A 26,607-nucleotide genomic window follows, 5' to 3' on the forward strand; every position below is an offset into this window, starting at 1 on the left:
TCCATTCTTTATTTGTCGGAACGGTTTGTTCGGTGACAAGGACAGAGCTGTGCCCCTCCCCGGGGTGTCCCAGCTGCACACAGAGCTCCCCACGCCACCCCCAGCCCCCTGAGCCCTCCTGCCCTGCAGAGCTGCAGCTCCAGCCCAGGGATGGGATCTCCAGTTCCCCATTCCCTCACATATTCCCAGCACATCCCCATTGCTGGAGCTCAGGCTGGGCTTTGCTGAGCTGGACTTGGCTGTGCACTTGTCCCAACCAGGGATTGCTCCCCACGGGGGTCACAGAATGGGTTGGTTTGGTTGATCTTTAATTGTTTAATTAAATAATTAAAGATGGTTTAATTCATAAGGATCACTTAATTCATAAAGATCATTTAATTCATAAAGATCATTTAATTCCCAGCCCGGCCATGGGCAGGGACACCTCCCACCATCCCAGGTGGCTCCAAGCCTTGTCCAGCTTGGCCTTGGGCACTTCCAGGGATGGGGCAGCCACAGCTTTTCTGGGAAATCCATTCCAGGAGGCCTCACCACCCTCCCAGGGAAGGATTTCTCCCTGATATTTTGGGATCTGAGCGCTCAGTGCCAACCCTGCTCCCTTTTGGCTCTGCTTGCTCCTTCCCTGTGCCCCAGCCGAGGGAGGGAGGAGCTGCTGGGCACTGCCAGAGCTGCTCCAGGGGTGGGTTTGGATCCCTGACAGACCCCTGAGTGACCAGGCTCCCCCTGTGCTGGTGGGGAGGGACAGGGAGCGGCAGCAATCAGGAGCCAGGCAGGTTTTTGGAAAGGGAAGAGGAGCACAGCTCAACTGGCAGGAGGACACGAACAGCAGGTGCTCGAGGGGAAAATGGAATGAAGTTTCCAGGAGAAAAAGGAAGGTGGGAAAAGTCCCAGCAGCTCCTGCTGAGGAGCACGGAGACACCTCCCAGGGGACAGCACAACCACCCCGGGGTCAGGGAGATTAAAAATAGATCCAGCAGGGGATGGAATCTGTGGAGCAAGGCTGGAGAGCTGCAGGCAGGGGGATTTGGGCAGCTCTGCAACAGGCAGGTCTCTGATTTTGGGCTGGCAAATGATTGCAGCAAGTTCATCCCCTCCTGTCCCTGCTCTTCACATCAGGGATTGGAGAAAAAGAACTGCCACAACTCCAATCACAGCCCTAAGCTGCAAACAATCCCCAGGAAAGTGTTTCCTGAACAGGATAAGGGGCTGGAGCCAGCCAGGAATCCTCTGAGGAACAGGATTTTGTTGGGAAATGTCTCCCTTCAACAGGTTTGGACAGAGCCTTGGGCAGGGAAGGGAGAAATCAGGTTCTCCCAGGGCAGCTGGGGGCTGTGCCAAGGGATTTCAGGGGATCCTCAAAGCTGTGGGAGACCTGAGAGCTCCTCAGGGTGAGAAATTCTCCCAGAGACATAGAAAACCAGGATAGAGGGGCACTGCTGAGCTCCTGCAGCCTCTGCCCTTCCCAACAAAGCCCTGCCCAGCTGCTCTCAGTCCCTGAAAGATCCAAATTGCATCCTCACCCCAGGGACAGCAGTTCTGACCTCAGCTTTTCCCTCCTGGGCCCATTCCTGTCCACAGAACTCCGGGATGGAAGGACCTTAAAGCTCATCCAGTTCCACCCCTGCCATGGGCACAGACACCTCCCTCTGTCCCGGGTTGCTCAGAGCTCCATCCAACCATCCTTGGACACTTCTGGATCTTTTTGAGATCTCACAGACTGATTTTAGTTGGGAGGAACCTTAAAGAAAACCAAACCAAATCCCTCCACCACCTTCCCCAGGTGTTCTGGGAGGTGTCCCCATGTCCTGCCCCTCTGCTCAGAGCCCTCACACAGACCTGGCTGCTGGTGGGGAAGGGGCTCCTTTAGCAGCTTCACATCAAAGCAGCGAGACAATAAATAAATAAATAGGATTGCACTTGAGGGAAAAGGGGGATTTTTTTTCTTTTTTTTTTTTTTTTTTTGCAGCTGGAAGCCCAAAGAGGGAAGGTCTGAGATGGGGCTCCCACAGTTCAGTACCAGCACGTCCTGCCCAGCTCTGGGAGCAGCTCAGTGACCTCAGACCTGCAGCTGGGCCACCACCTGCCACTCCAAGGTTCACGTTTTTTTTTATGGTTTTCAGTCAGTTTTTCCTGCTGTTTTCTGCCTGAGGCAGCAAATCCCTCCATCTCTTCCTCCGCTCCATGAGTTTTCCACAATCCAAAATCAGGAGCTCTCCCTGCAGGACAGGGATGGATGTTCTGTCACACTTTGAGCCTCAGGTGGGAAATCTTGGCTCCCAAGGGTGGCTGGTCCTGCTGAAATCAAGGAAAAGCGTTGCCAGGTCCCGACCTTGCCAATGGCTGAAGTCCAGGCAGGACAGTTGGAGATTTTTTTGGAGCAAGGAGCAAACAGAGGCCACATCCCTGCCCTGTGCCAATCCTGCTCCTCTGTGACAGTCAGGCCCCCCGGGCTCTCTGGAGAAGAAGAGGTAGACAGAGAAGACACCAGAAGGAGAAACAAGCACAGAATAAATCAAAGGACTCTTCCATGCTCCTCTCCCTTGGTCTGGCACAGGTTCCTGTTTCACCTGGATCCCCACCCAGCACTGGGACAGACCAGGACTCCTGTCCTGGCTGAGCCTCTTCCAAACCAGCTGGACACCACACGTGGGGCTGCTGCTCCCTTTGGGAAAGGGAAAAAAAACAAAAAAACACCCCTCAGCAGGTTTTGTTTGGACATCCCCTCCTCCAGCTCCTGTAGCTTCTTTCCCAGAGGCTCCCAGAGCCTCTCCTGGTCCCTTGGTTGTCCTTCCCCGGCGTCTCCTGGAGGTGCTGCAGGGTGGGTGATGGGTTGGGATGAGGACCTTGGCCAAGGCAGGGGCTTCCCACAGCATCCCCCAGCCCGGGGAAGAGAGGCTGTGCTCACACTCCATCTCTGCAGAGCCCTGACCAGCTCAGGGTGGTGAGGAACACAGGCTGCATCACTCAGCTCTCCACCATTCCTGGACATCCAGGGATCTCTGTGGGGAAAAAAAAAAAGAAAAGAAAAAAAAAAAAAAAAAAAGGAAAAAAAAGAGAAACAAAAAAAAAAAAGAAAGGAAAAAGAAAAACAACATTAATTTAGCACATTAGAGGTTGGGATTCAGGTGCCAAAGCCAGGAGAGAGATTAAACCCCCTTTTCCTTGTGATTGTGCAGATATCAAATGACTGACAAGTCAGATGAAAAAAAATGGGAAATTAATTCAGAGATAGAGAAAGGAACAAGTACAGAATATGCCGGTGTTTTTATTTTCTGGAAGTGATATTTTTTAATAAGGACATGTACAAGATTATCATCTGTGTGTGTAGGAGAAGAAAACAGCTTTAGAGCCAAAATGGATCTGCAGAGAGGAAAAAAAAAAACCATATCTGTTCTTTGGGAACACAATGCCTCTCTCAGAAGAATTCTGGGTATCCAAACTGGAGTTGTATTTCTTGTGCAAATCAACGATGAAGTTCCAACGTGACAGGGATGATTTGCACCAGTGTCCCTTTGCCAGCATCTCTTCAAAAAGATTATTTGTACTCCATCTGCCCTGGAAAGTGTGTTCATCCTTCCCTTCCCTTCCCTTCCCTTCCCTTCCCTTCCCTTCCCTTCCCTTCCCTTCCCTTCCCTTCCCTTCCCTTCCCTTCCCTTCCCTTCCCTTCCCTTCCCTTCCCTTCCCTTCCCTTCCCTTCCCTTCCCTTCCCTTCCCTTCCCTTCCCTTCCCTTCCCTTCCCTTCCCTTCCCTTCCCTTCCCTTCCCTTCCCTTCCCTTCCCTTCCTCCCCTCTTCCCTTCCTCTTTCCCTCCCCACCTGTCCCAGGCCCTCCCCACTCTCTCAGGGAAGAATTCCTTCCCAATATCTCCCCTCACCCTCCTCTCGATTTGAAGCCATTCCCCCTTGTCCTGTCCCCACAATTCCCGAAGGAAAACTGGAAATCCTGCAGATTACGGAGCTCTGTAGAAAATCCCCATGTGAACCAACCCCAGCTCTGCACTCCCAGCAGTTTCCACAGGCACCATTCATTCCCCAGTGGGAGCAGCAGCTTTTCCAGGGTGGACAATCCCCCCGGACATGAAGGATGGACGGTGAAATCCCTGACTTTGTGCACTCTGGAATGCTGAGCACGCTGGAGTTTTTCCAGAACAAATCTGGAGGCTCAGAGTGAAGCTCCTCTGCCCTTTTTTCATCAGCTGGGAGCCCCAGGCCTCTCCTGCAGCAATCCTATAGATGGTGCCTGTCACCTTCCAGGGAAACCTCAGCCCTTCCCGGAGCCACTCGTGGAGATCAAGTGGGAAGGGGAAAGGGGATACCCCAAAATAATTCCATTTCTGTCTTCAGGAAATGACAGAGCTCAGCAAGGCTGTGCCTCCAGCTCTGCATCCCTCACCCTGGGGTTTAATTGCTGCTGTTGTAATTAGGGAGCTTTGCTCATTCCAGTGGTGCTGCTCATCACCCCCATCCCTCCCGGGTCAGGGGCTGAGATCCTGGATTGGTTTTTCCAGGGAAACGAAAGAAGTTGATATTTCTGAGTATCTCACCACAAGATTATCACAATAATGACTCTTTTTGGAGCAAACCAAAACCTGAAATCAAGGGATCAAATCCTCCTTGGCAATCCCATCCCGGTGCTCACGTCACTGATCCAGGATTTATCCCGGTGTCACCAGGACAGGGTTGATTCCTCCCTGATTTATCCCCCTGTAAAACTGAGGTGCAGGGGGAGCTCGTCCAGGCCCTGATGGAAGGCAGGGCTGCCCAAACGGCCAAGAATCTTTATTTATGGGCTGGGAGCAGGGAGGGAGGAGGGCTGGGAGATGGCAGCTCCAACAAACAGCACATCCCTTTCTCCCAAACATCTGCCTCGTAAAAAGCACAAAATCAGATGTCGTCCCGGAATGCTGCTGGCTGCTCCAGTGACACGGACACAGCACAGCCTGCCTGACCCCTTCCAACGTCTCCTCTGCCCTGGGAGCCGGATTCCTCAAGGTTCACAAGGCAAAGCTTTAATATTCAAAACAGAAGTTGGAAAACTCACGGCCTCTGGTCCTGGAGGGGGCCTGTTCCACCTGTGGGAATCTCAGATTCAGCAGGATGGATCAGCCACATCCCACACAGTGAGAAGGGATGCACAGCCTTATTAACAACTCCCCAGCTGGAATTCGCTCCTTTACATCCCCTTCTCTTGGTTCAGGGCAGTCCTAGGAGAGGTGGAAGCCTGATGATGATGATGATGGGTTTGGTCATTAGCCCTAATTAATGCCAGGCTCAAGGACAGCCATTCCACAGGGTGAGGAGCTGATCACAAAGTCAAAATCCCCTTTCCAGTCAATGGGGATGGATTGCTGCACACAGAGTCACCGTGTGGCTCCCGTGGGACATTTCCCAAGGGGTCAAGGAGAGGATGAAGAGGAAAAACAATTCCCTGTGGGTTGTCTGAGTGCTTTGCACTAAGTGGTTTTGCAAATCAGCAGGAAGAGCAGTGACAGGACACAGGGAATGGCTTCACACTGAAACTGAGTAGGGCTGGATGGGATATTGGGAATAAATCCTTCCCTGTCAGGGTGGGCAGGCCCTGGCACAGGGTGCCCACAGAAGCTGTGGCTGCCCCTGGATCCCTGGAAGTGCCCAAGGCCAGGCTGGATGAGACTTGGAGCAACCTGGGACACTGAAAAGTGTCCCTGCCCATGGCAGGGGTGGCACTGGATGATTTTTGAGGTCCCTTCCAACCCAGACCGTTCTGGGATTCTGTGATTCCATAAATCTTAGATTTGCTTCACTCCATTTGAGCCCTGTGGAAACCTCTGTGGGAGCTGGATGTCCATGGAAATGGAGCCCTCTGCGAGGCACTGAGCAGCTCCTCCCCAGGCAATCCAAGGATTCAGGGTGGAATGAGGGCAGAGAGAGACAGAATTTCCTCCTCCAGCCCTCCAGGAACCAGGACAATCTGCCAGCCTTGCCCTGCACAGTCTGCACCTCCACAGGGGTCTCACAGCCCAGTCAATCCTGGCTCAGCTCATCTCCAGACTGTCCCTCCTTCCCTTTCCTGCCTCTCCTTGGAAACTCCTGCTATTTTATCCTGTTTCTGCAACCTGTCACCCCCCATTTGCCAACAGCTCCTCCCGGAACATTTAAACAGCATCTGCTCCTCGTGCAGGGTGTGAGGGGAGCCCTGGGGCACAGCAACAAGGCAGGAACCATCAGGTGCTTCTGCACAGCTCCAGGGAAGAGAAAAACCTGTGAATGTCTGATAAGAAGCCAAGGTGTAGGATAAAAAATCACCCAGAGTGTCCCAGCCCCGGATTCAGCCTGGTTTATGGTCACTTTTATCTAGGAAAGGAAAAATTCCATCTCATCCCTTCCAGCTTGCTGTGCCAAGCCCAGGGTTTTGATCCAGCAGCCAGTGCCACAAAGCCAGACTGGGACACAAATTCCCAGTTAGTTCTTACACATCCAGCTTTCCCCACGAGCCAGGGACCAAATTAACTCCACATTTCCACTGTGTGGATCAAACTTCTCTGGAGACCCAGGTCCTCTGTGTCCTTAACCCCACCTGAAGGATCTCCCAGCTCTGGGATATCACTGAGTGAAGATCCCCAGCTCCTGCACTGCTGCAGTTCCATTGCCAAACCCCAAACCTGGATTTCCATTTCCTTTGCTGAGAAATAATGTCCCCATCAAATGATGGGTTTGAAGGACCCATCTTTTTTTTTTTTTTTTTTTTTTTTCCAGGCAGAGGATCATCCAAGTACCTCTGGAGAGCAGCCAGGGTGAGAACAGCTGCAAAGCAACAGGATTTTTAAAGCTCTGTCATCCCAGTTCCCTCTCCTTCCTTTGTCACAGCTTTTCTGAGGAGTTTTTACTTTTTGGTCAATTTTGGGGGAGTGGAAGGACACTGTTTGCTTTGGGTCCTGTGGGGTTTTTTAATCATTGAACAGATTGAACGTTGTTGCCAACAGAGGGAGCAGAGACCAGGGATAGGATCATGGAATGACTGGGGCTGGAAGGGACCTTAAAATCATCCAGCTCCAGCCCTGCCATGGCAGGGACACCTCCCACTATCCCAGGTGGCTCCAAGCCCCATCCAACCTGGCCTTGGGCACTCCCAGGGATGGGGCAGCTCTCACAGGGAAGGGTTTAATCCCAATATCCCATCTAAAACAACGCTTTCCCCTTGGTTTGTGGCCCTGTAATTCCCTTTTCTTGGTGTGATGCCAGGGAGTGCAGACTTGTCCCTAAGCCTGGCTAACAGCCAGTTTCCTCTGCAGATATTCCAACTAACACAGACTTAAACGCAAGCCAAACAAGCCAGCAATGAGCTGAACAACCTTTTCCCTGTGAGAACAACGGGTTGTCCCCTCCTTCTCCTGCCTTTGGGCTCCAAAGCAATATCTGGGATGGAATTCTGAATCCTCCACCTGCCTTTGGGCTCCTCACAGAGGAAGATCTGGGATGGAATTCTGAATTCTCCATTCTGAATTCTCCCCTCCACCTGCCTTTGGACTTCATACATGGGAAGATCTGAGATGGAATTTTAAATTCTCTTCTCCACCTGTCTTTGGGCTCCACACAAAGATCTGAGACAGAATTCTGAATTCTCCCCTCTACCTGCTTTTGGGCTCCTTACAAGGGAAGATCTGGGATGGAATTTTGAATTCTCCACCTGCCTTTGGGCTCCACACAAAGATCTGAGGTGGAATCTCAGCTCCCTCCAGGCAGAGGCAGGAGCACTGCCAAGCCCAGGGGGTCGTGGAATGTGAAGAACACAGAGACACCACCAAACCCTCACAAGGAAACAGCAAATAATGTTCCTCTGGGTGGGAAAGAGCCAGGGATGTGACAGATGGGGGATTATCAGCAGGTGCCTGTGAGTGCTTGGAGGGGATCCACACCAAAAACATCCCACTTTTTTTTTTTTTTTTTTTTTTTTTTAAGGAAGAAGCATTTGTGGACATTTGGATTCCAGCAGTGAAAACCCTTCCCCAGACTCGGCGTCATCGCTTGTGGAATTCAGCTCTGGACTCTGATTCCCTCTGACTGCTCCGAGGATTTCTTGGAAAACTTGTAAAAGGAGCTGGGGTGGTCGGTTTGATTGTTTTATGCAAAATACCTTGGTGTCAGGGGAAAATGCAGAAGGGTTTTTATTTTAGGAAGTCCAACAGTGCCTGGAAAGTGAGGGCTCAGCCAGGGGCTTGGTTTGTTTTTTACCACAAAACCCAGGGATATCCCCTCCATCTGGTCATGCTGCTGATCCCACCTGAGGACAAGGAAATCTCCTTTGGAAGGCTGAGCAGGGTGTTCTGCTCCCCAGAAATTCTCTGTCCAGAGCAGAGCATCCATCACTTCCTCGTCCTTCCCTTCCCAGAAATTCTCTGTCCAGAGCAGAGCATCCATCAGCTCTCCTTCCCATCCCCTCCTCACAGAACTCCATGGATTAAAAGTCACCCTGTTCTCACTTCCCACAGAAGTAACCCCACAGTAAATACATTTATTTCAGCCTGGAGGAGGGTAAGTGGCAATTCCTGCGCTTGTGGTTAAATCACTGGATTTTGGAAGATGCTTCTCCCAAGGAGTTTTATGGATCTTCCATCCCATTAAACCAGTGCCAACCAGCTCAGAAATGCACAATTACATGGGGCAGGGAGAGGGACAGAGCCCCAGCAACACATCCCTGTCTCCAGAGCAGCTCCAGAGCTCAAATCTCACTCCCAAAATCACCTCAGGCAATCGCTCACTCAGCAGTAGCTGCTACTCCAGGAGAGTAAATCCTGATTTTATTTTTTTTTCCCCTGATCCTTCTCACCCACATCAAAGGGTGGAGGCAGGAGCTGTGCCAAGGCCTGGGGAACACTCCCAGGGCTGAACCTGTGCAGAAAAGGCTCCGGCAGGGTCGGGTTCACACCGAGCTCTGGTTCCCCCATCAAAGCCCAGTGGGTGCTGATGGTATCACAGGCAGACACAACACGGCCCTGCAGAGCACCCAGGCAGGGCCAGGCACCCATGGGTGGGGCGGGCATCACACCTGGGTAAACACAACCTGTTTTCCCGGCTCTTGATGGTGACAGAACTGCAGAGCTCTCCTGCTCTGCCCCCTGGCAAAGTCCCTTCTGCAGGCAGTGAGCAAATGGTTGGCACCTGCCAGGGAGAGATATAAAAAGATTTCCCTGCGGGGTGGAGCTCGGCTTGTTGGTGATCTCATGGTTTCAGTCACGGTGACCTGCTGCACTCGGTGGATGCAGCTCCTTGTGGAGGTTGGGGTGGCCTTGTCCTGCCTGCCCAGGGCTAATCCCAATTCCACAGCAGCAAACCCACCTTGGGGTGGCCTCATCCACCCAGGCCATGGCAAATCCCAATTCCACACCCCAGCAGCAAACCCACCTCGGGGTGACCTTCTCCACTCAGCCCAAGGCAAATCCCAATCCCACACTAGAACACCAAACCCAGCCTGGGGTGGCCTTGTCCTCCCTGCCCAGGGTTAATCCCAATTCCACAGCAGAAAACCCACCTTGGGGTGGCCTCATCCACCCAGGCCATGGCTAATCCCAATTCCACAGCAGCAAACCCACCTCGGGGTGACCTTCTCCACTCAGCCCATGGCAAATCCCAATTCCACACTAGAACACCAAACCCAGCCTGGGGTGGCCTTGTCCACCTTCCCCAGGGCAAATCCCAGTTCCACACCCCAGCAGCAAACCCAGCCTGTCCTCCTGGCTCCCAGAGATGGGGCTGGAAAGGAGACAGACACTCCCTGCAGAAGGAAAAGCCCAGCAAGGTGCAGAAATGGCAGGATGTTATGGGGACATAAAGTTTTCATTTTTGTTGCTTATTTACTGTAATTTCCCTCCTGTTCAGGAAGGTTGAGGAGCCCAGCTGTGACCTGGAACCTCATTTGGGAATTTGGTCCCGGGACTTGTGCAGGAATGAGAGGAGTGCTCAAAGAACTCATCTGCAGCCCTCTGAGGGTCTGATATGGAAGATTTTCAGGCAGATTTTATTTTAAATCAGCTTCATAGTGATGACAGCACTGAAATCTGAAGGACCCCAGTGTTTTTACAGAGCTGGGTGTTATTGTCTGGCTCCTCCACACCAGGCCCAGGGATTCCAGGGCTCACTGCAAAGGCAGGAGGACAGAGCAGGGCTCAGGATCACATAAAGTGGCCAATAAAAACCTGAGCTGTGCAATCATAGAGTGGTTTCTGTGCTCAGAAATCCGTCAGGGGGATGTGGGAACGATAACTGAGCTTTCCATAAATTACTGGGAAGCCAAACTTTAACAAATTCCATGTAAGGAAGAGGAAAGGAGGAGCGGGTGGGATTTATTCAGCCCCATCACTCTCACCTCCAAAACCAGTCCACCAGCCCTTTAATCCCTCAGCAGCTCATCTCGAAATTGTCTCTGTTATTAACAACAAAGTGCTCGTTATTGCCATCAGAGTCCTTTGAAGGAGCCGTGGAGGGGGGTGAGGATTCCTGCAGAGGGAACTGGGGCAGGGCAGGGGCAGGAGACACAGATTTGGGAGCTGATGTTCCTCTGGATTGTCCCAGACTCTTTTATCCAGGGGAAAAGTGGACACCTCTTCCTTCTGCAAAGACACAGCCTGAAAAACTTCCAGGCAACTCCTGAGTGGGATAAACCATCCCTGTGTCTGCACCAGGGCAGAGAAACCCTTCAGAAATCCGCGAGTTTCTCTCATTAATTGTAACAAAGAGGAATTTGTGGAACTCCTGGATAAACCCGCGGGGAATTTCCTTGTGAAAAGCTCCAGCTCGGACCTGGTTTGGTTGTTTGTATTGATGCCTTGAGTTTTATCTTTCATGTATTTCATGTTCTGTGCTGCCCAGGGGTGCAGCTCTGAGCTCACAGTCAGTGTCACTCAGCTCTGCACACAGCAGGGACACAAAACAAACCCTTTTCCTGCTGCACACCAAGGACAAGGGTTATAAGTTTTCACCCCAAAAGCACAAACAAGGGAGGCTGGAGGGAGGAACAAGAAGGATGGGACCTCACAACCTGCAGCTGTAATTGGACAATTAAACCCCAATATGCAAATGGACCAAAACTTATAAAAGTGTCAGACCTGGTGACCATTTGTCCATTTTTATAACCATTTCGTGTCCATTTTGTGCCCATTTTGTGACCATTTTGTGCCCATTTTGTGTCCATTTTGTGACCATTTTGTGCCCATTTTGGGTCCACCTTGGGTGTAGCCCTGCCCAGGCTCTTGTCCTGCCCAAGGTGTACCTTAAAAGCCTTTCAATAAATCTCTACTTTATTCTCCAGCTCTGTCCAGTCTCAGTTCCAGCTCAGCCTTCCCAAGGCATCACTATAATTATCATTTGTACAGAAATTGCCGTTATCAGGCTGTGACTCCTTGGGCCCCATTTGCATTGATGCAATCACCTCTCTCTTCTCCACTGCCCGAGAAAAATGAGAAACGAGGCGCCCTCGAGAAACCAGAAACGAGGCACCCTCGGATGAGTCACACCAGAGGGGAGGGGGAAGGAAGGAAACTCTCTGCAAGCACAACCTGCTTCATCAGAGGCTGGGGGAAGAGAATTCAGCAGGTCAGTGGAGTGAGTTTGCAGGGGCTGCAGTCACTTTTAGGTTAGGATTACTCAAGATTAAAAAAAAAAAAAATTCAAGGTAAAATGGTTTAAAACCAGCAGCATCCTAGGTACCCAAAAAAACTCACAGAACTCACAGAACTCACAGAATTCACAGATTGACTGGGTTGGAAGAGACCTTCAAGACCATTGAGTCCAACCCAACTCTAACACCTCAACTAAACCATGGCAGTGAGTGCCATATCCACGTTTTTTAACCACATCCAGGGATGGTGACCCCACCACCTCCCCAGGCAGGACATTCCAGTATTTTATCACTCTTGCCATGAAAAACTTTTTCCTACCTGGTGGCTCATTGTCTGTAAAAGGACAAACCAGATCTGGTCAGGAGGACACAGCCCAAGCACGGTCTTGGCTCAGCCAGGTGTGATTTGCACCTGAAATATTTCACCTTGAAACAGCCACAACCTCACAGAACTCACAGAACTCACAGAATTCACAGGCTGACTGGATTGGAAGACACCTCCAAGATCATTGAGTCCAACCCAGCTCTAACACCTCAACTAAAACACGGCACTGAGTGTCACATCCCGTCTGCTTTAAACCCCTCCAGGGATGGTGACTCCACCACCTTCCCGGCCAGACCATTCCAGTACTTTATCACTCTTTCTGTAAAAAACTTTTTCCTAATATCCAACCTATATTTTCCAACCAGTGTCCTCTGGTTCTGTCAGTGCTGCCTGGAGAAACAGACCAACCCCACCGAGCACAGGCACCTTTCAGGGAGCTGTAGACAGTGTAAGGTCACCCCTGAATCTCCTTTTCTCCAGGATAAACAACCCCAGCTCCCTTCCCACAGCCCTTCAATTAGGAAAACTCCATTTCCCTTCAACTCTTCAGGCTGGCAAAGCTGTCAAAGGCTGAACTCCATTCTCTGGGAGGTTTTTCCCAACCTCAGAGGTTCTGTGGTTCCCCATTCCCACCTCCTGATCATCCCGGGCAGGGGCAGCAGGGCACAGCGCGGCTGTCCCGGGCTGTCTCCATACCTGTCACACACTCACCCCAAAGGCATCCCCGGCTCCAGAATGACAGGAACGCCTGCCCCACGCCCTCCCAGCCCTGCCCTGGCTGCCAGCACGGTGGCCCCGAGGAGGGAGCAAAGCCACTGCTCATTCCAGAGGTGACCATCATCATCATCATCATCATCGCCACAGACCTCCAGGAGCAGACGGGGGAATGGTCAGTGTGGGAGGGCAGAGGCACCAGCCAGGCTGCCTGCAATGACACACAGATCTTGTATTGACATCCAAATCCTGAACTGACACTCAGATCTTGTATTGACATCCAAATCCTGAACTAACACTCAGATCTTGTATTGAAATCCAAATCCTGCACTGACACACAGATCCTGCATTGAAATCCAAATCCTGCACTGACACACAGATCTTGGACAGAAATGCAGATCCTGCACTGACACACAGACCCTACACTGAAATCCAAATCCTGCATTGACACACAGACCCTGGACAGAAACAGAGATTCTGCACTGACACAGATCCTGCACTGACACACACAGATCCTGGACTGACACACAGATCCTGCACAGAAACGCAGATCTGCACTGAGACAGATCCTGCACAGAAATGCAGATCCTGCTCTCACTGTACTTCCCAGCCCTTCTTCCTCTCCTGCCATCCATTCCTCCCTCCCTTTCCAGCAGATCCAGCCTCTTGAGTTTCCTGCTGGTGCTTGAGTGATTTTTCCCTCCTAGGACTGATTTCTCATCTTTAATTGTTTTCTCCATATTTTTACACTCTCCTTGGGCTGTATTTTACTTTGCCTCTCTTACTTGGCCGTTTCCATCTTTCCATTTGACAACCCTCCAGAGATTCCTTCTCCTTCCATCACCAGTCTGTGCTGGATTTGTGACTTTCATGGCAGAGCTGATGGGAACCTCCTCAGACATCTGCAATTGTCCAAACCTGTCCTAAGAGAGTTCTCCAGTTTTACCATTGTTTTTCCCCTCCTGTGTTTTGAGTGGTAAAGGGAATTCTTAGGCAGTGACAGAAAACATCCCTGAATCCACTCCTGAGTTCATTGATTTGTAAATCATACAGACAGGAAAATTCCCAAAGTAACTGTGGCAAACTGAAATCCCACCCAAGCTTTGGAAACCAAAGGTTGGAGCCAGCCCAGCCTGAGACCAAACCTGCAATGCCAGCACCTCATCCTGGGTCCCTCTGAGCTCCAGGGGTCATTCCTGGGTGGGAATTGTTCATCCAGCACTGCTGCAGAGCCCCGTGCTTCCCTTCAAACCAACAAACCTCTTCCCTCATCTTTAATTCATTCAGTCTCTCCTGGGCCACAATTTCTGTCTCTCCTGGCCACAATTTCTGTCCCTCCTGGCCACAATTTCTGTCTCTCCTGGCCAACACCCCCAAGTCCTGCCCTGAAATCCCAGTCCCAGCCCTGCTGGCTCTGCCCTGGAGGCTCCTCACCCCCAGCTCTGCACAGTGACCTTTCCTTTTGGGAACAGCACGCTCCCCTCGCTTCCCACCACAAGGGAAGGGGCTGGAGCAGCCTGTCCCTGTCCCTGCCTCCTCCTGTCCCTGTCCCTGTCTCCTCCTGGCCCTGCCAGGCTCCTGTGTCACCTCCTGTGTCACCTCCTGTGGCACCAGGGAGATGCCACCGTCCCCTCTAGGCTGGCAAATGTCAGCAGGAGGGGCTGGGGCTGCAGGGGAACAGCCTGTCCATCCATCCCCTGCTCCCAGGGATGTTCATGCAGGGCTGCCTGACTCTCCTGGAGCATTTTCCCGGCTATAAATAGGAATCCCGAGGATCCCCTTTTAGGAAGGGGCTGTCTGTGTGCAGCAGGAGCCCTGGAGGGACAGAGGCAGCTCTGAATGGGCAAATCGTGTCACCGAGGGGTGAGTTTTGTTGTGAGTCACAAACCTTCTCCCTGTGGCTGTGCTTTCCCTTTCCCCTGCCCTCTGCAGCTCCTCTTTGCTGTCCCAAAGGGATTTTTGGTCTGTAAAGCTGCTGATGCATCTCTGAACCCCTGGTCTGGCTCTCTAAAGGAGGTCAGGAGCCCCTCAGAGCCCCAGAGCAGGATTTGGGTTTTGCTGAGGCTTCAGCACCAGGCCGGGCTGATAGAGGTTTATCTCAGCATCTCCTGGCCACGCTCTGCTGACACTTTTTCCTCTTGAAAAACCACCATCAGCAAGAGCTGCTGATTCTCATGAGGCAGAGCTGAGCTGGCAGGGGGCTGGAGCAGAGGGGTGAGCCCAGCCTGAGCCCAGCCCTTCCCTGGCAGATGTGGGGAATGGAGAGGGAGGAAAAACCTCTGAGCAGTGGGAACAGATTCCCCAGTGAACTGCCCCAGTTCCCCTCAGATATTTTGGGGCTGCCCCCAGCTCTGCTGCGTGCAGAGACACTTCCTCTCACTGCCACCCATCGGAAAATGCACTGAGATATTTGATTTCAAGGCCAGGCAGCAAGAAACTTATTTAGGTCTCCATTTTTTTTCTCAGAAAAAAAACCCCAACAACCACACATTTCCACTCTCATGTCCAACACAACAGGGTGGGACTTCCAGACTCTGGAGTCCTGGAATCCCAGGGATATTTTGCTCTGCTTCTGGAGTTCTCCTTCAAGGCTACCCCACAATTTGCTGCCCCATGGGACCTCCATCCCACAGCCACCAGGGAGGTCGTGTCCTGACAGGCACCATTTAATCCCACTATGGCTTTGGGGGGTGATAAGGAATATTTTCAGCCAGCCTGGTTCTTGCTTCAGCTGCAAAATCTCAAGATGAAGCTGTTCCCACCCAGGGATGAACAAGCATTTCTTTCAGCCAGGGAGAAAAAAAAAAAAATATTAAGGAGAGGTTTTTCACACTCGCACACACTTAAGAGGAAAAAATATTTACATGAGGCAAAAAGGACTTGGCAGGGCCTCCCCAGAGACCATTTGCTGTTTGTGCTTTGCTCAGGGCTGAGGCTGCAGAGCCTGAACCTCCCTGGGGCACTGAGGGTCTGGTTTTAGGGCTGGAGATCCCCTGTGGAATTGTGTCTGTGACTCCTCAGCCCCTGCCAGTCCCCACCGTGGCTCCCCAAGGCTTTTCCTCTGCAATTCCTGGAGGATCAGGGCCAGGAGGAGCTCCTGGGGAAATAAGGATGGTCTGCAGACCAAGCACCTCTCCAGGTGAAATATTCCCTGCAGGAATGTCCTGTTTTAGCAGGAATGGGGGAAGGTGGGTGGCAGCTGCTGCTCCCCAGAGATGCTGAAGGTCTGGCTGATTTTCCCTTCCTGCAGCCAGAGATGGATATGGTTCTCTATCCCTTGAAAGCACAAATTATTGTAATTTGGGCATCTGGTGCGTTTTGGAAGTGCCTGGTGCAATCTCCCCCTCCTTGCATGAGCCACACAACAATTCCCTGATGTTGTTTCTGGAGAGGAGAAGCCTCAAAATGTGCCAGGCACGGTGTCCTCTGCTGCCAAGGCTCCAGTGTGGGCTTGAGTGGCACAAAGTATTGTGCTCTTTGATGTAGTTTTATTATCACTTTTAGTTTTGGCTTTTGTCTATATTTTTTTCAAAAATTTTTTTCAAAATTTTCTGATTTTTTTTCATTTTAGTCTATATTTATTTCAATTTTTTTTTCATTTTAGTCTATATTTTTTTCAATTTTTTTTTCAAAATTTTCAATTTTTTTTTCATTTTAGTCTATATATTTTCTTTTTTTTTTTCAAAATTTTCAGGGTTTTTTTTTTTTTCATTTTAATCTATATTTTTTCAAAATTTTTTTCAATTTTTTCCTTTTTTTTAATTTTAGTCTTTATTTTTTTTTCCAAAATAACATATTAATAGTAAAGGTTTTTTACATTGCGTATTTACTAGAGGTTATCATGAGTAAATAGTTGATGCATAATTATATCACCTACTACTACTACTATGTTCAAGTTTTTGTTAGTAATAGAAATAAAAGTAATTTTAACATTATACATATAGAATCCATTTTAATATTTGCAAAAAGCCAACAATATAAATATAAATATAAATATATTTATAAATATAAATATAAAATTACAAATTTATAAATTGCTATAAATAAAAATCGGAAAGATTGATTGTCCTTTCCTCATCCCCACCTGAAGCAAGAGGAGCATCAGGACACCAGGGAACACAGGCCAGGCCAGTAAATTTTCTTTTCTCTCCACAGAAACACCTCCAGGAGCTTTTCTGAGCTAAAACAACCTGGGGCAGGACAGGTCACCTCATTGTGGTCCTGGTTTTGTACTTGAGATGGTTTGGGTTTTTTTTGAATTTTATTTTTTTTTCCCCAGGGAATTTTCTGTAAATGAGAAACTTGTTTTTGTAACTGTAAACTTTGTTTTTATTCTTTTCCCTAGGAGGGATTTCTTCTTAATGCCCCTCTGCTCTGAGCAATGTGATTTTAAAAAGTCTGTCTTTGTTTCACCAATTGAATCAGTCTGTGTAAAACAGTAAAAAAAAGAGACACATCCCAAAAATAAAGGAGTCACTTGTACAACAGCGTCACCTCCTCACCTCCTTCCAGCCCAAACCCCAAATTCCCAAATTCCCATCTGGGGAAGCTGCAGCTCCTCCCCAGCCCCGGGGGCTGCTGGCACTGCTGACCACAACAGAGGATTAAACCCTCCCAGCTGCTGCCATGGGGCACAGGGCACATCCTCTGTTGTCAATCCAAACAAGGAGCAGGTGGGTTTTAAACTCCTGGTGGAAGAGAGGAGAAGCAGAGAGTGCTGAGCACCCACAGCCCCCTGCCCACTGCCAGGACTCATAAAATAAATGGGTAAATAAAGGACATTTTTTGTCCACATTATGCTTCCTCCCTGCTCCTTGAGGTGTTGGTTTTCCTTAATGAGCCCTGAGGGAAAAAATGCTGGGAAATGTGGGAGAAATGGCTCTAAGCAAGGACACTTGACTACAGCATAAATACTACAAATCCTCTTTATTTAAACACGTCAGCCAGTAGGGCCTGCAATAAATTCTCTGAGTTTTGAACATACAGATCTTCATCTCTGTAGTTATCTGGCACAGCAAACCCTTTCCATTTCCTTGTTTATGCACAGCTCTATGTACTGCTGTATGTAGATAATGGATATATACACACACATCATATATATTTATGTATAAAATAGATATATACACACATATATATCTATATAAGCATTTGTGCAAAAATGGCCTTACCCAGGACAGGAAACAAGTGAATATTTCCCAATCCACTCTCCCTGGCAATATTGCACAGAAATTCAGCTGGGTGCTCCTGCCACAGGGAAAACGGGCAAACTGAAATTGCACCCAGGGAGAAGCAGCAAATCCACTTTCTTTTTTTCACGATGGAGAAAGTTTAAAAAAGAAATCTCAGTGCCTTATTTAATTACTGTGTTTGATTCAGCACTTTTCCACACAGCAATCCAGGGGATGAGGGGTGAGGTGTGTCCTGCTCTTACAACACTCCAGGAGGGAAAATCTCCTTCCAAGCTGTGGAAACTCCAGGCTGTGTCCCCAAAACCCCAACAGAGCTGCCTGGGCTTTGTTTGTGCCAGGCAAACACCAGGCTACGACAGGGAGAGGTTGTTCCACAGGCTCTGCTGTAGGAACAGCATCTCCCAGCTGCTGGAATATTCCTGCCCCACTCGGGAATGTGACAAAAAAAAAAAAAAAGGCAAAAAAGCACCTCCAGGTTGTTGTAGAAGCAGCTGGTTCCCCACAGAAATGTGTTTTTGGGAGGGTGTAGGCAAGTGGCAGCAGCCTCACAGCCTGGGCTGTGTGCTCATTGCAAAATTGTCCCTCTGCCCCCCAGCAGGAGAGATTAGTGCTGGTGTTTGCTTTCAGAAGAGCTCCAGTAAAAGTGTAACAAGGGGGAGAAATGCTGGGGCTGCCCGGGTGAAGTCTCAGGGACAGCCAAGCTTTTGCACTGGAAGGGATTTTTGCACAGGGAGGAGATGCCAAGGTGGAGCAGAGGAACCCAGCAAAGTGTGAAAACAGCCGGGAAAGGAACCCTCATCTTGAAAAACACACATCTCAGGGAGCCTGGAGTGGCACTGCTGGAACAGCCAGGCCAGGACAGCTTTTCATTCCTCCCCTGAACCTGCAGGACTGCTCTGGCTCCTGCTCCCATTGCAGATCAGAGGAGTTCCAAATATTTGGATCAGCCAAGGGGTGACCCCAGGGCTGGGCCCTCTGCACAGGTTCCTCTGGAATGAATCCTCACCTTGCAAAACCCATTCCCGGGAGCCTGGAGTGGCACTGCTGGGAACAGCCAGGCCAGGACAGCTTTTCACTCCTCTCCTGAACCTGCAGGATTTCTCTGGCTCCTGCTCCAATTGCAGACCCCAATTTTTGGGGTCAGCCATGGGGCTGCCCCAGGGCTGGGTCCTCTGCACAGGTTCCTCTGGAATGAATCCTCATCTTCCAAAACCCATCCCAGGGAGCCTGGAGTGGCACTGCTGGGACAGCCAGGCCAGGACAGCTTTTCATTCCTCCCCTTAACCTGCAGAACCGCTCTGGCTCCTGTTCCCATTGCAGACCCGAGGAATTCCCAAAAATTGAGGTCAGCCAAGGGGCTGCCCCAGGACTGGGTCCTCAGCAGAGGCAGCTGGGGAAGGGAACATGGGGAGAACAGTGTGACAAGAGCAGCAGCACCTTCCCCAAGCCCCCCTTCCATGGGGACACCTCCAGGCACTGCCTGCTCAGCAAACCTCAGCTCCCTGCAGCTTTTAGGGTGGCACTTTACAGAGAGCAGAGAAGGGGACAGGACAGGCAGGGCAGGCTCCCTCCTGCCAGAGGAATGATCCTGCTCAGCAGCCCATCTCCTCGGGAAAGGCATTCATCATCCAGGGAAAATAAACACCGGGAGGCAGAGGGCTGGCAAGGGGAGGGACAGAGCCCTGGCCTCGGTCTGTGGGGTTTGGACACTCCTGGCAGCAGGAGAGGGAATCAAAGGTGTAGGAGAGGGAATTAAAGGTGCAGGAGAGGGAATTAAAGGTGCAGGAGCACCCTGTGCCCCTGTGCTGGATGAGCCAGCAAGGCAGAAAACAAGGCTGGCAGGAGAGAGAGTTTTGTCTGGAATTCAGGGAAAAAAGGAGAGTCTAGGACATTTGGGAAAGGGGCAGGAAACTCGGGACAACAAGGATTCAGGGAGATGCAGGGAGAAAAGTTAGAGGGACCAAAGCCCAACTAGAATTTAATCTGGCTGCTGCCAGAAAAGACAATTAAAAGTGCTCCTAGAAAGATGAGGACAGCCAAGGAGAATCTCCATCCTTTACTGGGGAAACACAAAGGATGAGGGAGAGGCTGAGGTACTCAATGCCTTCTTGGTCTCAGTCTTTGACAGCAAGACCTGTTGTCCTCCCTGAGCTGGAAAACAGGGACCTGATCTCCTGTGACAGGATGAGCACCCCAAGGATGAGGAAAAGGCTCTGGGTGGTGCCTGTCTGGACTTTAATTAAATTTTGACACTGTTTCCCACAGCATTGTCCTGGAGAAACTGAATTCCTTTCACTTGGATGGGTCCATTCTTCACTGGGATAAACCTGGCTGGGTTAAAAGCCCAGAGAGTGGGGAGTGGAATAAATCCAGCTGGTGGCTGGTCACCAGTGGTGTCCCCAAGGGCTCAGTTTTGTGGCCAGTTCTCATTTAATCTCTGTATCAATGATTTGAATTAGGGGATTGAGGACATCCTCATTAAGTTCACAGATGACAATAAATTGGAGGGGGGTGTTCACTTGCTGGAGGGCAGGACAGCTCTGAGAGGGGTCTGGATCAATGGGAATGCTGGGTTAACACTGGACTCGACCTTCAGGGGCTTTTCCAGCCTAAAAGGGTCAGTGATTGTACCCCAGAAGGGCAAGAGATGCTGGGAGGGGCAGTGGAGGCTGCCTGGCAGTGCCTCCTGGGGTGGCACAAACACAGCCCTGATAGTAAATAACCCCTGAGATGAGCTCTGCAAAGGCCAGCAGCTGGGAGGGGGCAGAGCTGCTCACACCTCCACTCCCTCTGCGGGCTCCCCTTTCCACACTCCTAATCCCTGGCCCATTTTCAAACATTTGGAGGCATTTTAGGAGCTGAAATCTCTGCCCTCCCTCTCTGCTGTGCTGGGGTTTCACCCTCAGCTGAACCCCAGGGTGGGGTGAGGCTGGGGCAGGCACAGCCAGGACAGTGCCAGATGTACCTGTGGGCAGGGCTGGACTGCAGGAATTGCTGAAAAAATCGGGATTTGAGGCACTATGGGAACAGCCAGCCCTAAAAAGGGCACTCAGAGCCACATTTCCAGACCCTTTTCCCTCTGTTCATTCCCACATCTCCCCAGTGCCACAGAGAGCAGCATTTCCAGCCCTGGCTGCCCAGACAGCCAAAGCTGCCCAGGAATTCTCCCAGGAGGGAGAGGATGGTGTAACACAGGAGATTTCTGTGCTGGGCATGAAGCAAAAACTGCCCTGATGTGGAAAGTGCAGCTGCCCCAGCCCCAGACAGGAGGCAGAGCCAGTATTTTGTAACAACACCCGGGCTGTGTTTGTGAGGTTCACTCCAGCAGGAGTTTAAAAACAAACCAAATCTGTTTGGCCAAAGTGGATAAAAGCAGGGAATTGCAGGGCCAAGCTCCAGCTGGCTGCACACCAGCACCTGCGGCTGTGTCCCCTCTGTGTCCCCACCTCTGTGGCACTGGCACGAGGGCCAAGCCAGCAGCACAGCATCTGCTTTAGCCTGCTCTGTTTGCAGGAAGAATTTCATATTTGTCACTCATTTCCCTCGAATGAAGTCACCACCGTGTGTTTTATCAGATGTGTTTAACCTGAGCCAACTCTGCCAGTGGAAAATCCTAAAATCCAATTTAAACAGCGACTCCTGACCTCGATGCTCCATTTTTTAATGTGTCTATAAAACTTTTTAATAAAAAATATTTTTAACAGGACAAAGCTTTTTCTTTTCCAATCATGGAAAGGTTTGACTTTGGTGGTGCCATAACATTTTTTTTTTCAAATGTTTCTCTCTTTTGATTCCAACTGCCCCCTAGAACTGCACAGTTTATATTTCACCAGTTTCACTAATGTTGCTTTAGAGGAAAGAAATCAGTTCTTCAGCACCCAGACTCCACTGAGAGCCTGAGGTTTCCTGAACAGTGCAGGACTGAGGTAATTTGTCCAGGGCAAACAGCCCAAAATTCCCTGTCCCTTCCACATCCACGTGCTCTGGATGCTGGAGTGGTTCTGCAAATATTCACTTGCTCATCCTCTCACTTTGGCTACCCACAGCCACAATATTTGAAGTGAGAAGAGGAAGCCAAAAAAAGAGAACCGTTATTTGGACAACAAATCCTCTGCTCCACAAGTGCTACCGAAATGCAAATAATTAATCACAGTGAAAATACAAACCACAGCAGCCATGTGGACGTGGGAATTCTCTGTGCCAGAGGGTCCTGGTGAAAGTTTGGGGGGTGGTCTGACCCCCAGCACTGCAGGACACCTCGTCCCTCTGTGCCCCCAAACCCACAGTGCCCTGGGCACTGCAGAACAGCAGGGACAGGCAGGAGGGGGAGTGCAGGGATGGAAAACACAGGAGAGATCGATCTCTGCAACAGAGAGGTTAATTCTCATTCCCCCTGAATGGTGTTTAATAATCCAGCCTGCAACGAGCTCAATTGTATCTGCAGCCCCGGGATGAGTTCCTACACTGAGTGTGCACCTACACTGAGTGTGCAACTACACTGAGTGTGCAACTACACTGTGTTCCTACACTGAGTGTGCACCTGCACTGAGTGTGCACTGACACCGAATGTATTCCTACACTGAGTGTGCACCTGCACTGAGTTCCTACACTGAGTGTGTACCTACTATGAGTGTGTTCCTACACCAAGTGTGCACCTACATCGAGTGTGCACCTGCACCAAGTGTGCTCCTACACCGAGTGCGCACCTACAACAACTGTGCACCTACACCAAGTATGCACCTACACCGAGTGTGTTCCCACACTGAGTGTGCACCTGCACAGAGTGTGTTCCTACACTGAGTGTGCACCTACACCGACTGTGCACCTACACCGTGTTCCTACACTGAGTATGGTCCTACATCAAGTGTGCACCTACACCCAGTGTGTTCCTACTCACAGTGTGCACCTGCACTTGAGTGTATTCCTACAGTTTGTTCCTACATCGGGTGTGCACCTACACCCAGTTTGTTCCTACACCAACCATGTCCCTACACCACCTCCCAGCCCTCCCCAGCCTCTCACCTCTCGGTGCTTGTGCAGCACGATCAGCTCCTGCCCCACTGTCCCCTGTTAATGTTTATCTTGGGGGATGCCACAAAGTGTCACCGTGTCACTGCATCCTTCCCTTGCTGGACACCCTGGGGACCCGGGGCACTGCTGGCACCCCTGACAGGACAGACAGAGGTGAGGGAGGGGTGGACAGAGGTGAGGGAGGGGAGGACAGAGGTGAGGGAGGGGAGGACAGAGGTGAGGGAGGGGTCCCAGCCGCGTTCCCTGCCCCTGCTGCAGGGCTGAGCTGCACAGGTGCCCAGAGGAGCCGGGTCGGTCACAGCTGCTCTTAGAGTTGCTCCCCCTTCTCGAGCAGGGTCAGGACCGCTTTGGGAAAGAAGCCCCAAAGCCCCTCTGCCTCCTCCTGTAGCGGGGCTCAGCCCTGGGCCGGTCACTCAGGTCTCCCCAGCCCCCAGAGACCCCACACCCCCAAAGTGACCCGACAATGCCACCAACACCCCCATGGTGCAGAGGAATGGGTGGAAATGCGGGGGCTCTGCAGCATCCCCCGAGCATCCCCCGGGATACAGCCCCAGAGGTGCCGGGAGCGGCTTTTCCTGCACCTTTCCCGAGTTTTCCTGAAATAGAACCCAGTACTTGCACACCGGGGTGAGCCCCCAGCCCAAATCCTGCTCCCCTCCAGCCAGGGACTGTCCCCTCCTGTCCTGTCCTGTCCTGTCCTGTCCTGTCCTGTCCTGTCCTGTCCTGTCCCACCTGGCCCAGCCTGGCACAGGGGGTAAAACCCCCTCCACACCCAACCCCAAGCGGCGTTTCCGAGGTGCCAGGAAAACCCAAAACCTCCTCCCCTGTCACCTCCCCGGGCTCTTTGTCATCTGAGCCCTGGAGTTAAACAAACCGGGCGCTCCAGGAGCTTTTGGTCGGGCTGTGATTGTACCCTGAGCCCCACAGTCACAGGCTCACATTTTAGGCGAACGCTCCACTTGTTTCTATTATTATTATTATTATTATTATTATTATTATTATCATTATTATTATTTTCTTTCTGCAGAAAGTTCCTGTAGCACTTGGCAAAGTGAAACCTCGCGGAGCGTTCGGAGTGTTTTTCTGGGCGGGGATCAAACTGTCCCGGCCCCGCTCACCCGCATCCCTTTGGCGCAGATCAAATTCAGGGGTTTTGCACCCTCTGCAAAATGCCCCGAGCTGGAAAATCCTTTAAACCCCCTCCCTTGGTGCCCTCCTGGCCTGGAGAGCTCCCACAGACACCGGTGGGGTTGTGAGAAGGGCACCGGGATCAGTCCCAGCCCTGCAGGGGGGGTCCAGCCCCGCTCCGGCTCCCAGCAAGGTCATGGGGTAGTTCAGTCCCAGGCCAGTTCAGCCGGAAAATCCCTTTGGGGACGAGCATTCTGCACAGCCCTGCACCCCCCAGCCCGCTCAGGGACCCCTGGGGGGCTCCCCAAACCAGGGGAGAGCTGCCAGCAGCCCCTCCACCCTGCCAGGGGCAGAGTTTGACTTTGGGCTTTGTTTTCTCACATCTGTCATAACTCATGCACTCTCTAAAAAACACTCGCTATTAAATGAGGTGGATTTTCCTCAGAAAAGCTCCCCCTTAGTGCCTCACCAGAGCCCCCAGCACCCTCCCCGCGGGGCGCCGTACCTTTGCCGTGCAAAAACTCCTCGGGGTGAGGGAAGGCGCCCTCCTCGCAGAGCAAATCACAGGTTTTATCCGTGGCCAGGGGGTAGCCGTTGTCCTCCTCGTTGTAGTCGCTGCGGCCGTTGCTGTTGGAGTAGCCGTTGGCGTACACCTTGAGGGCCGAGCGGCGCAGGCACAGCAGCTCCTGGAAGGCGAACCTGAAGTCGGGGCTGCGGCAGTAGATCAGGGGGTTGAAGCCCGAGTTGACGTAGCCCAGCCAGTTGAGGAGGATGTAGACGTACTTGGGGATGATGTTGTCCTGGATGACGTGCACGATGTTGACGATGAAGAAGGGCAGCCAGCACAGCGTGAAGGTGCCCATGATGATGCCCAGCGTTTTGAGGGCCTTGTGCTCCTTCAAGAAGAACTTGGAGGAGCGGCGGTGCCCGGCTCCCCCTCTCTGCTCCTGCTCCTTGTTCTGGGTGTGAAACCTCCCCTCGCTCCTGTCTATCTTCTGCAGCTGCTTCTTGGCCACCTGGAAGACCCTGGCGTACACGAAGACCATGATGACCAGGGGCACGTAGAAGGAGATGATGGAGGAGGCGATGGCGTAGGCCTGGTTGGTGAAGAAATCACAGCACATCTCATCCTTGTAGCACCTGATGGCCTCCTCGTGGTCCGCCCGGTACCAGTGCATCTGGATGGGCAGGAAGGAGGTCAGGCCCGACACCACCCACACCAGCAGGATGACCAGGCGTGCCTTGCCCTTGGTCAGCAGGCTCTGGTACTTGAACGGGGAGGTGATGGCGAAGTACCGGTCCACGGCGATGACGCACAGGGTCTCGATGCTGGCCGTGACGCACAGCACGTCCACCGACGTCCAGAACTCGCACCAGAAGTTCCCAAACTTCCACGTCTCCATGATGATGTGGCAAGCTCCGAAGGGCACCACGGCCAGCCCCATGACCAGGTCGGCGCAGGCCAGCGAGGTGATGAAATAGTTGGTGACGGTCTGCAGGCGCTGGAAGCGGGCGATGGCCGTGATCACCAGCACGTTGCCGAAGACGATGGCCAGCACGATCACCGACATCAGGATGCCCATGCCCACCACCCACACGTCCCGCGACACCGTGGGGTCGGCGGCGCTCTGGTTGGCGCTGGCGTTGCCTCCGGGCAGCTCCGTTGTCCCCGCCTCGGCCATGGCCCGGTGACAGCCCCGGGACGGCGCGGGGGGAGCTCGGCTGTGCTCAGGGCTCGGCAGCCCGGGAGCCGAGCATGGGGGACAGGTGTGGGACAGGTGCGGGGGCGCTCCTCTGGGACACCTGGCACCGCTGCTGTCCCGTCCTGGCTGTGTCCTGGCTGTGTCCTGGCTCTGTCCTGGCTGTGTCCTGGTTATGTCCCGCCTGTGTCCTGGCTGTGTCCCGGCTGTGTCCCGGCTGTGTCCTGGTTATGTCCTGGTTATGTCCTGCCTGTGTCCCGCCTGTGTCCCGGCTATGTCCCACCTCTGTCCCGGCTCTGTCCCAGCTGTGTCCCAGCTGTGTCCCGGGTATGTCCCGGCTGTGTCCCGGCTGTGTCCCAGCTGTGTCCCGCCTGTATCTCAGTCCGTGTCCCGGCTCTGTCCCAGCCCGTGTCCCAGCCCGTGTCCCAGCCCGTGTCCCAGCCCGTTAGGCGCCGCGGAGGTTTTTAAGTGACAGCCGGCGGTGACATCAGCCCGGTACAGCCAATGGCAGCCGGTCCCGCACCCCGGGCCCCCCCGGCCACCCCACGCGTGTCCCCGCCCCGCATCCCGCCGTGTCCCCGCTCCGCCCGCACTGCCGCCCGTGCGCTGGGAATCTTGTGCTGCGCTCTGAGGGTTTGAATGCTGGAGAGAGAAAAAGAGGTGGAAAATTAGGATTTTTTTTTTTTTTTTTTTTTTTTTTTTTTTTTTTTTTTTAACCCGTGGATTTGTGGAATTCCTACAGATTTTGGGAATTTTCCCCAGAGATTTGGGGAGTAAATCTCCGGGATGAGGCAAATCCTAAGAGAGAGAGAGGGAGAAAAAAAAAAGGTGGGAAATTGGGATATATATATATATATATATATATATATTTTTTTTTTTTTTACCCATAGATTTGTGGAATTATTTTGAGAATTTTTCCCCAGAGATTT

At 51.8% G+C, this 26,607-nt stretch overlaps 2 protein-coding genes across 6 annotated transcripts in view; both read right to left on the reverse strand.

Annotated features, from left to right (window-relative positions):
- The window catches only part of SH3TC2 (SH3 domain and tetratricopeptide repeats 2), a 317,636-nt gene that overhangs the window by 200,440 nt on the left and 90,589 nt on the right, over positions 1 to 26,607 (reverse strand). The gene's annotated exons all lie outside the window — the stretch shown is intronic.
- On the reverse strand, positions 202 to 25,660 carry ADRB2 (adrenoceptor beta 2; the record flags this gene model as incomplete). The annotated part of the gene is made up of 2 exons (XM_083871459.1): positions 202 to 2,999; positions 24,484 to 25,660. The coding sequence occupies 2 exons, from the start codon at positions 25,658 to 25,660 to the stop codon at positions 2,965 to 2,967; spliced, it is 1,212 nt and encodes a 403-aa protein (XP_083727585.1). The 3' UTR covers positions 202 to 2,964.

The sequence above is a fragment of the Zosterops lateralis genome (assembly GCF_965231275.1).
Source record: "Zosterops lateralis genome assembly, chromosome: 14".
In the NCBI taxonomy this organism is placed as follows: domain Eukaryota; kingdom Metazoa; phylum Chordata; class Aves; order Passeriformes; family Zosteropidae; genus Zosterops; species Zosterops lateralis.